Genomic DNA, 11,056 nt, shown 5'->3' on the forward strand with positions numbered 1-11,056 from the left:
TCCATGGTTCCATGGCGCACCCATGGAACATGTAAAAAACAAAGCTTGTTCGCTCAGTGCGGTAGGGTGAATCCGTGGCTTGCACGTGTGCCAGCCAGCCTGAACCACGTGGCTGGCTGTCCGGACAGCTTCTGCTGCACCGACCCATCGATGCTATGTTTCCCGGAAGGCCACGCTGTTTGCTGTCTGTGCTTGCGCCTCTGGCGCCATGCCAGCTTTGTTTTTTACATGTTCCATGGGTGCACCATGGAACCATGGAAAATATTGCAGCCCCTGGGCTCCTCTTGCTGTCTGTGCTTGCCGCCTTAGGAGTGGGGGCAAATGCACACATCCTTTGTGAAGTTGTAGCCCCTGAAGTGGTCGTGGAAGTAGGCCTCCTGCTCCCCAACAAGCTTGACGAACACCCTGTACGAGGGGATGCCAAGCGTGTACCAGCTGTTGCCGGGGACACCATCTTGGTACAGGTAGCTGGGTCCTCTCAATCCTATTAGGCGTTTCACCCTTGCGGCAAAATCCGTGCTGGCCAACAAGTCGTATGCACGCACTGATCCTGCATGCTGCCGGTAAATCTCAATGTCATCATCTGTCAGCATCAGGTACACTGTAGCAGCTGACCGCTGAAAAGGTCTCTCGAGTTGCTGGTGGTCACGCTCTGCGCGTATTTATAGCACCGTACTGTGTACCGGCTGCTACATTCCCCCCCCTTTGAAGGGAACCGTCCCGGGCCCTTTAGAGCCTCGTATACCACCAGCCTGTGCCTACCTTCGCCTACCCTCGGGCAGTGGGGTGTCCAAGCCCACGTCACGTCATGTGCCGCCCTTTCACATGCGCCTAGCCGTCTTCAGGTTTTTCAGGCACAGAGACAGTCCAGTCGGTTCAGCTACTTTTATTTATATATTTTGTGCGATATTCGCTCACTGAGTCGCCACACCCGAAATACCACTCGAACGTGATCGGTGGGGGTTGAACCGACGACTTCAGGATCGTGAAGTTTCACGAGGTCTCGATACCAAATGTAGCAGCTGACCGCTGAAAAGGTCTCTCGAGTTGCTGGTGGTCGCGCTCTGCGCGTATTTATAGCACCGTACTGTGTACCGGCTGCTACATACACGTGCCGGATTGGGTCAGGCCTGCTGTGGGTGCGGCAAGGCGGGACGGCCTCGAACTTGAGCACCTTGAGCCAGTGGTTGCCCTCAGCAAAGCTGTCTCGGCTGGTGACCAGGCGCAGGCTGTCCACAGCAGCTGCCCTGCCGGCCCCTTCCTTGTCACCCAGGATGTCAAAGACGTCATGGGCGGATGCTATGTACGGCCAGTTGTGCGTGGTGAGCAGTCCGTCGTCAAAGATGTGCTTGAGATGCTGCAGCATGGCACCCTTGGTGCTGGGCATGTAGTCCTTGAAGTACTTGGACAGTGGGTTGCCGCCGTACAGCATGAAGGGTTTGGTGGACCTTCCGTCAAAGTGGGCATAGTGCATTGTCCGCTCCGTGCGAGTCACAAAGTGCACCTCGTAGGTGTAGACCTCATGCTGCCGCTTCTTCATGCCCGCCTCAGCGTGGGCCCTTACCAGTTTTTTGGCAGCTTCATGAAACGCGGACGAATGATCACTCGTCCGAGACAGGGTGTGGCGGTTACCTTCCCAGTTTGGCACGATGAGTACCAAGAAGGCTTTGCGGAGGCCATCTGTTTTCACAATGTTCATGGAGATCTTGTAGAGCCCTCCCGCGCTGGTCTGCCAGCCGGTGACGCCGCCAAGTTTGTTTAGCAGGCTGTGCACAGCTTCCCGATCACCCTTGAGACAGATCCTGACAAGGTCGTTGCTTGCGGTGTCCGGCAGAGTGTCAATGGCGTGAATCTCACTGTTGACGTGTTCATCGAGCCTTGTCGCCTGTTTCATCAGCCGCAGCCGCTCGGTCTCCAGCTTCTTGAGAAGCTTCTCGTGCACGGTTTCCGGGGTCAGACGTCCAAGCTTTTCCAACAGGCTCTCAACCAAGACCACGCGCGTGGTGTCCTGCGTCAGGTTGATGTGCTGCATGCATATCTTGAGCAGTGGCGAGTCCCCCGCGCCGCCAGCATACCCGCCGCCTGTAGCTTTTGCGGTCCTCATGGGCCGCCCATACACAACAGCACTTGCAGGCCGCCGATACACGGCGACAGCAGGGCGGGGCTGGCTGGCGTGTGGTCCTGCTGCTGGTAGCTCTATAACTGTATGGATTGAACCGGTAGCACATCTGCTTTGGACCTCATACCCTGGTAGTATCTTGATTGCCGTACATGCTCTGAGGCTAGCCCCCTTCCTGAGACATGTTCCAGGAGCAACAGGAAGAATCATGGTCGTACTAGGTGGTCTGGAATGTCCCTTTTGCACGGCACTTCCCTTATACGGGTCCGGACACTAAGTCATAAACATGCTGAAAGCACTTTCTGATGTCAGCACTTGTTACCTCCGCGACTTTGCGAGCGGCAGGCATGGAGAGATCTCTGTGCCAACAACAACTGTGGGAGTGGCGCTGCCCAAGGTGGTGAGGACGCACGGAGTGAGACACCTTGTGGCGCAGCACAAGATAGACGAGTACAACACTACAAAGTGCTGCCACTGTTGCGGGGAGGTGACAGTGGCAGCGCCCACCACGAGGCCAGATGGTAGAGTGAGCTTTCGGTACAGGCTGTGCACCGCAACAGTCGTCGCACTTTGGGCTTGCCCCAACTTGATAGAACAGCCTAGGGTTATGTCATAGATCGGTTTCCATTCTCGACATAACCAAGGTGTAACTGCTACGGCAATGTTTCATACACTGAGTGCGCAACACTGTAGTGTACACCGTACTGCTACATATCAGAGTCTGTGGCAGGATGCTCTCCCTGGCACTTTCCGGGCGAGCGCTGCTGTCACCAATTCCTGCACGGGTCTACTTGCTACAAAGGGTGTGTCTCATTTCAAAACAGCAGGTCTGTATCAATGCCACCAAGAACCGCATGCATAGCGAACTGTCAAACTGCAAGACATCACACATCAACTTTTTGTTCCTTTGGTTTCGACCAGAGAGACAACACAAAGCAACAAAGAAAACTTCGCTATTGATGGGCCTTGTGGCCATGCCCTGTCCCCCCCAAACCCCCTTAGCCTGCGACACAGGCTGTTCCCCTTCACCCCACGCCCCCTCACCCCAGCCCACCCTGCCGTGAAGGCCATTGCATGGTAGCCCTCCCCCCCCCCATTCCCCCAATTGTCTTGCAGGCGTCGTGCTCCATCATCTCCAGACATGAGACTTCCCGGAGCGCCAGGCTGTCCTGACATGCTCCTGACCCGCTCCTGACGCTGACACCACAGTGTGTGTTCAGGCAATCACTCACCGACGCACCTGCTGCTGCTGCTGCTGCTGCTGGCTGTTGCACATGTGCAGCACTTCATTCACGCGCTCTGCCGCTGCACACAGAGCACCACGCAGACCCTCAGGGGTGTAGGAAAGGAAGACTGTCAGGCCTGGTACTGAGTTGCAGAGGCCCACGAGCACGGCCTCCAGGCCGCTCACAGTGGTCCCATCCAGCACTTGCAGCCTGAGCAGGGTCAACTTGGGCAGCACCAGCAGCGGCAGCACAACCAGCACTACAGGGCCACCGATGTCCAGCATCTGTAGGGCAGGTTCGTTCAAAAAGAGGTTTGATGCTTGCAACAGTGTGGTTTCGTTTCCTTGACGACACTCCGGGGAGACAGGGGGGGCAATGCTGTTCTCAAATGGGGAAGCCGGGACCCAAAGTCGTGACTATGTGAGGCCTGATGAGAATACCTTCATTTATCCTCACACAGAGCTGTGTTCACCCCAGTCTTTTCTTGGCTGTCTTGCACCCGCCCACCGTCTGATCCCTTCTGCTGAGAACCCATGCATGGATGTTGCCTTTCCTGTCTTTCTCTTTCTCTCTCATCCTGCAGAGAGCCACCTCACCTCCAGGGATGTCAGTGTCCGTAGCGCACACACGTCTGCCATGCCAAGCTCCAGGGCCTCAAACAGGTGCAGCTCTTTTAGGTTCAGGCGTGCCAGTGAGGCCAGGAAAGGCCCGAAGCTTCCCTGCCACGAGGGTGGGAGCACTGGACCGCCTAGCCCAAGCTCCATCTCCATTTTGCGGTCGGGGAAGTGCTGGCCCCTTTCCGCAATCAGCATAGCGGCCTGGATCAAGCGGGCCCCCCACTTCTCTGAACGCTGCCCGCCACCGTGGCGAGGTTGCAGGCCCATGCCATGGATGTCGAGCTTGCAGCTGGGTGGCGTGCTCTGGAGGAGCGTCGTGAGAGATGCAGGGTCCTGTCCGTCGTCCTTGACAGAGAGGAGCTTCAGGTGCGGTAGTTGAGGAGGGGGTGGTGCAGCCTTCTCCTCCTCGCTGGCCTGGAATTCACTAATGACAAGGGACTCAAGGCGCACCAGGTGCTGTGCGAGCTGGGCAAGCTGGGCCGGCCTCAGGCAGAAGCCACCCCAGAGGTGCGTGAGGCAGGTCAGGCGCTGCAGTGTCGGGATGAAGGACTCCACGTCCTTCACACTAGGAATGCTGAGCGTGCGCAGTGGAACGCCTGCCGGCAAGCCGCCCAGTGCGGTTGCCAGGTCAGCAGGGTGCGACCTGAGATTGTCATGCTGGAAGCAGAGGCGTGCACGGGCACACAGCTCCTGGAGACCCGCGCATTCGGACAAGGCCCGTGCAACCCTGTGTGCCTGCTCTGACCCCGATCCCAGTTCAAAGTCGAGGTGCTGCAGCCCTGGGCCGACACTACCTTCAAGAAGCGGCAGCAGGTCGCTGGACCGGAGGTTCCAGAGGGTCAGCTTCATCAAGGCGGGTGCCACCGCGAGCACCCCCTTCGCGTCGATCTCATCCGAGCCATCAATGGTCACAGATGTGAAGCCTTGGTATTCTCGATCCCGTAAAGGTCGCAAGACCGCACTTTTGGGGGTGGGATGGAGGCCGGGCAGGATCAAACAGCATCAAGGGTCGACTTTTTTCTCAATCCAGCAGGGTCAACTTTGTTTGTTTACAGCATGTAGAACTTAGGCTACTTGACTCTCAACCTCAAGACGTTGAACTCAACTTAAGGCCGCGAGTTACCCCGCTGAACATGAGCGACGTTGGATTGCAGCCCACATCAAGAATCCTAATAAAATATTTGTACAGATGTCCCGTTGGATGACTGCCGTCTGTGATACGGACGTCGATCCTGTCAACGTCGACGGAATCCCGCGTAGATTTGCACAGGAGACGGAAATCATGCATATTCCAGAAGTAAGGACGCAGTATTGCGATTATCACAGGGTTCGCAAGGGGCAAGACTTGGATAGCAGGAGCACTGGTTGGCACGGTGTTGCGCCGGGTAAACTTCTTGGGAGCCATCTCTTTGTTGAATTTTTTTAAAGGATTTCTCCTGAGGGATCCAGGCAAACGTGTTTGTGAGACCAACATGGCTTGTCACATCACCGGTCCCCACGACCGGTCCCCAGCAAGCCGACTGCTGGGCAAGTCGCACCCAACCCCCGATGCCGTCAAGGGAAACTTTCCCTGTACGGGAATTTTCCCCGGGGCCTGGACGAGTTTGCCGGGAGCGCGTATCTCGCTTGTCTGAGGCGTGCTGCTAGTAGCTCATAGTACATAGGTGCTGCCTTGCTCAAGCTTTGGCTTTAATGGCCGCGACCGGCCGGTGCCCCGATTGGCACAAGGTTGGGACGCTGGAGGCCAGCTCTCGACGCTAGGATTGCTCTCATATTCATATTTGTATATTCGTTAAAGGAGGGAAAGCTCAAAGGACGCTCAAGCTGCGCGCCAGGATTCGCGGCTGCAGTTGCAGGAGAGAGGCACAGGCACAGCTGGGCAAAGGCGCCACAGGATAGCACGTAATCTTACACGATAGCTCAGAAGATACCTGCCCCGAACGAACGGGAACACATGTCGTGGATTTTGCAGGGTCATTACCGGTAGCCACAGCTGGCCACAGCGCACAGAACAAGCGCGGATGTCTGGATCTACCTTTTCAACGCATAATATCATGTCAATGGTGACGTTAGAACTTGAGCGGTGGACTTTGCTGCAGTGTACCTCCACTGCACTTTAACTTTTACCGGGCGCGTCCGATCGCCTCGGCATAGAGCTAGATGATAAGCGTTGCACGCGACGTATATAGAACATTATTTGTTAGATAATGTTATCAACGAATGGAGATGCTCCAAGCGCTCCATGTCCTTGTCGTATAATTCTCAGCACGGAATTTAAGAAGTCTCACACCAGCGGCGCCTGTCCTTGCTCGACACCTCTTTGCTGTAAGATTATATATAAGCAGTGATACTATGTGAAGGAGACTTTATAATTGATATGTAACCTAGTTACCGCTTATCGCGCATCGTTGAGGCCAAGTGCTTTTCATCGCAACAGTCTGGCCAGTTTAGGAGAGCTGCCCTAATAAAATGTCAACTCTTACGGAACACGTTCTTGCCGGAAGCAAGCCATAGGGGCTGACAGCTGCAGACGTGGGTCGGCTCGCGACGTAAGGTGCCTCCATCCGCGAAAGCTCAACAGACGACATGCGGGAGTCCCTCAGTAGCGGCTCTGCTGTGAACTACCTGGCCCGGATCCCTGGGGCCCTCACCGAGGCGCAGCTGCTCGCGAACCTCGGGAAGGCCGAGCAGGATCTGCGCAAACGCCAGGTGATTGTTGCGGTACCGTGGGCATACATTATTTGAGGGCATATATTAAACTTTCAGTTCTTATTATCACAGAATGCGGCCCTGGATGCAGGCCCTGGACCACCTCCATAACCTGCGAGGCAAGGCCTTGGAGCCGTTGTTTTACGACTTCCGCAGCTCGCTGCTGCTCCAACTTAGCGCTTCGTACAAGCCGCTGGTGGAAGCCTGCCGCAGCTTCAGCGAGCTCAACAAGCTGCTCACGTCATTTCGCACTGGCAGCGCGGCGGAAGAGCAGCTCCTGAGGGCCTGCAAGGCCTTCTGCACTGAATACGACCTGTCGGCGGATTTTTGGGTGCAGTTCGCCGCTGTGGGAGACGTCAATACTGTGCAGAACAGCCGCGTGCACTGTTCCGTTGTGGAGAGTGTCAGCTTCCTCAGCTCAGTCTGCGACCAACCCGACGCTTTCCCGGAGTTCGATGATGCGTGGGCCATGGTTGAGGCCCTGGTCAATTATGGCGGTAAGCACGCGAAGGCTCTGGATGCTGACGCAGAGGCAGAGCGCCGGGCTGTAGCCAAGGCCACTGCCGAGTTCAAGCAGCGCCGGCGGCAGAAGCAACAACCGAAGTGACGAAATTCACTGAGTGAGTGGAGGCGCCCGGGTGGGCAGATAGTGAAGATGCTGCACGCTGGGCCGCTTGCGTGACATATGCTTGTTTGAGGTCCTGTCCTGCATTACTGTTGTAGACTTCAGACGACACAACCATATAATGGGGGCATCGAAAGATACCGATTGAGACAAGTGTCTTGAATAAGTAGTCATCAGTGACTCCACTTGGGCCTCGCGCCGATAAGGATTCCCAGTACGACTGGGCGGCACCCCGTATCCAGAAGCCGTAGTTCGCAGGAACTACTCTCGCTCGGTCAGACGAAACTGGGACGCAGGTCCCAGCTTTACGTAAGTAAAACCCCCACCCATACGCAGGTTAACGACAGTAGCACTATAACAAGCATTTCCTTTCAAAGTGGGAATCTTCCGAGTCAATGCTACCCTAAAGCTCTGAATGTTCCGATAAGAATCAGTCTCCACTAAAAAATGCCAATGCTCATTAGAACCAGCAACCTGCGAACTCCGAACCCGCTACAACGTTCCAAGAAAAGTTTGACCGAGTCCAAATCCCTATCAACCCGGAGTGCAATCTTAAGTGCCATTGTAGTGATGTTTAGGATGTTTAGCTTGTTAGCACGAGACTATAAGGTATAAGGTAGTCTCGTGCAGCTAAACACTCCAGGGAGTCGAGACCTTTTTGAATCCAATAATCGTTACAATTACGACAAATTCTGATGACACATCCTCATCACACAATCATAGGACGGATGGATGGTCGTACTGAAGGCAGTACCTTTTACAGCCAAACCACGAACAACAATAAACAACCTACTCAACGGGTGAACCGATGTATCATTCACACCAGGAGTCACAGCATTATCCGAAGTCAACATATTTACACGGTCTTTCTTATTCCATGCATACAAACAAACCTTATTGAGACACAGAAGAAATTGACTTCCTTGAAACGAGTATTTACAGTCTCAGTTGTCTCCTTAGGATCCATACTAAAGACCACCCGCTTCAACACACGAATGTGACGACGCATTGACGTATCCAATGGTTCAATCGGATTGTAAACACACTTCTTCGAATAATATTGCCAAAAAGCAGTGCGCAGATCGCCAACAACAGAATTAACTGGATAATTAGGTACTATATCCTGACTAGTAAAACGACAAAGCTCTATACTAATCCTAGTTGGATAAGTAGTCGGAGCATAAAACAAAAACTTAGCGCTAACCCACTTCAACATACTCCGACCACCAGGAAACGTATCCAAAGAATTCAAACTATTTGGAGCACTCTCAACAGTGAGAGTAGAAAACGAATCAAAGGAAGCCGTAGACGCATCAGTCTCATTAGAAAACTTCAGCCTAAGCCTGATATCGGGATTAACGACAGCACCGTTGTTCACATTAACCATACTAGTCACATCATAACAATGCACAGGAGCAACCAACTCGGCTCCAACAGCAGACTGGACTGTACCTAAAGTAACAGCACCACTGGTACCGCCAAACTGACTAGTCAAATGAATACCAACTATCGTCTTCTCAATAGCAGCCCTAAGTGTCTTAAAAACAGAACGAAGATTAGGACGCATACGACGACCAAAGCTAGCACTCAAACGACTCAAGTCAGCTCCAGTGTCCTCTTGTGTCCTCGATCGCCTCTTAGTGCGAGTCCTAGTACGAGAACGCCCATTCCGCATAAGATAACGACCCCGAACAGCAGGACACTTGGATATACCACTCTTGCCAGACTTCCGCCATCTATTCCGGGCCAACATAGCAGCAGCAGCAGATACGCCAGCACGGACGACAGCTCCATAACGACGCTTCATTATGAGTACCAGGAACCTGCGAATTAACAAAACAAAAAATACAGAAAGTCAGCATTTATAGTCGCTCCTTACTCCACAGTCGTACAGTTCGCTCACATTAACAAAGTATCCCGAATCCTAACCGCTTCTCACAACGCAGAACCGCTTCCCCCCCACGCAGACTTCCCCGCTTCCACCGCACAAAACACGCAGTCATCGCAGCACAATTCGCAGGATACTCACCAAGTCATGCAGAGTCACGACGACAACGACGACCATTCTGACGGCGCCGAACATTTCCAGCAACAGCATCGAATGCAGGCGCCAAGTTACGCGGGAGGCCGCACAAGCAAAGCTCATCAGATAAAGCACATTGATGGCAAATCCGTGGACCATCGGCATTAGTCAAATCTGCAATCTCTCTGGTCATATCAACGACATCCGGAAGCTCGGGAAACAAAGTCGAGAACACAAACCATCCGCGGGCAAACCGATATCTAGCGGCCTCAAATATCAAGTACCGCATCAGCGAGTTCGCTCTCCATGGCTCGAAACCGTAAATGAAACTATACTGAATCGGATTCATCTGTGAAGCCATCGCACATACTGCACGCTTATCAGACCGCGGCAAGTCTAGATAATCACGAACATCAAGGGGACCAGCAAACACGTAGTTGTAAGTATAGATAGGAGACGCCATCTTGCTACTTACCTCAAATCATCTCAGCAAATCGTTTTATAGCAGTGTCATCAGGACAAAGCTGGATCTGGATCGTATTCACTGCACTCCTTGCCGCGAAAATGTTCACAGGACGATTCCGAGACACCACCTCTTTCAAATACAGCTCGGCCAGCTTCTCCCGACGTTCCCAATGAACGTTCTTGTCCTTCGTGATATCGATGACCGCATCGATAACGGAACCAGCTTTCCGCTTACGAAGACGCTTATTCTCGGTCCAATATCCAACATGAAGCTCTTCAATTTTCTCGTCTGTATATTTCAAAGACTGGCGCCAAACCACCTCAGGGCCAGCTCCCTCGCTTTCGCCCTTCGCCAAATATCTCTCGTACTTCTCTAAGTCGCTAACGACAGTAGCACTATAACAAGCATTTCCTTTCAAAGTGGGAATCTTCCGAGTCAATGCTACCCTAAAGCTCTGAATGTTCCGATAAGAAGAATCAGTCTCCACTAAAAAATGCCAATGCTCATTAGAACCAGCAACCTGCGAACTCCGAACCCGCTACAACGTTCCAAGAAAAGTTTGACCGAGTCCAAATCCCTATCAACCCGGAGTGCAATCTTAAGTGCCATTGTAGTGATGTTTAGGATGTTTAGCTTGTTAGCACGAGACTATAAGGTATAAGGTAGTCTCGTGCAGCTAAACACTCCAGGGAGTCCCAGGAGTGCCGTGAATACGATCCAGATCCAGCTTTGTCCTGATGACACTGCTATAAAACGATTTGCTGAGATGATTTGAGGTAAGTAGCAAGATGGCGTCTCCTATCTATACTTACAACTACGTGTTTGCTGGTCCCCTTGATGTTCGTGATTATCTAGACTTGCCGCGGTCTGATAAGCGTGCAGTATGTGCGATGGCTTCACAGATGAATCCGATTCAGTATAGTTTCATTTACGGTTTCGAGCCATGGAGAGCGAACTCGCTGATGCGGTACTTGATATTTGAGGCCGCTAGATATCGGTTTGACTTTGTTTCCCGAGCTTCCGGATGTCGTTGATATGACCAGAGGCTTCAACACACGAATGTGACGACGCATTGACGTATCCAATGGTTCAATCGGATTGTAAACACACTTCTTCGAATAATATTGCCAAAAAGCAGTGCGCAGATCGCCAACAACAGAATTAACTGGATAATTAGGTACTATATCCTGACTAGTAAAACGACAAAGCTCTATACTAATCCTAGTTGGATAAGTAGTCGGAGCATAAAACAAAAACTTAGCGCTAACCCA

The 11,056-nt window shown here is 52.8% G+C and overlaps 2 protein-coding genes across 2 annotated transcripts; one reads left to right on the forward strand and one right to left on the reverse strand.

Annotated features, from left to right (window-relative positions):
- Positions 1-305: 305 nt before the first annotated feature.
- VOLCADRAFT_108152 (uncharacterized protein) lies at positions 306-5,116 on the reverse strand (the record flags this gene model as incomplete). Its single annotated transcript, XM_002958463.1, has 4 exons — positions 3,942-5,116; positions 3,360-3,629; positions 1,089-2,008; positions 306-405 (listed from the first exon to the last, which is right to left on the reverse strand). The coding sequence occupies exons 1-4, from the start codon at positions 4,809-4,811 to the stop codon at positions 306-308; spliced, it is 2,160 nt and encodes a 719-aa protein (XP_002958509.1). The 5' UTR covers positions 4,812-5,116.
- A 1,164-nt stretch (positions 5,117-6,280) lies between these two features.
- Positions 6,281-7,381, forward strand: VOLCADRAFT_108153 (uncharacterized protein). The gene is made up of 2 exons (XM_002958444.1): positions 6,281-6,671; positions 6,763-7,381. Exons 1-2 carry the CDS (start codon positions 6,549-6,551, stop codon positions 7,276-7,278), a joined length of 639 nt encoding a protein of 212 aa, XP_002958490.1. The 5' UTR covers positions 6,281-6,548; the 3' UTR covers positions 7,279-7,381.
- Positions 7,382-11,056: the final 3,675 nt, after the last annotated feature.

This window comes from Volvox carteri (genome assembly GCF_000143455.1).
Source record: "Volvox carteri f. nagariensis unplaced genomic scaffold VOLCAscaffold_95, whole genome shotgun sequence".
Lineage (NCBI taxonomy): Eukaryota > Viridiplantae > Chlorophyta > Chlorophyceae > Chlamydomonadales > Volvocaceae > Volvox > Volvox carteri.

What these genes read in the sequence shown, in the direction of transcription:
- VOLCADRAFT_108153 (XM_002958444.1), top strand. Translation starts at nt 6,549, where the DNA reads ATGCGGGAGTCCCTCAGTAGCGGCTCTGCTGTGAACTACCTGGCCCGG. An exon ending in AGGATCTGCGCAAACGCCAG is followed by an intron (nt 6,672 to 6,762) that starts GTGATTGTTGCG and finishes CCCTGGATGCAG; the next exon opens with GCCCTGGACCACCTCCATAA.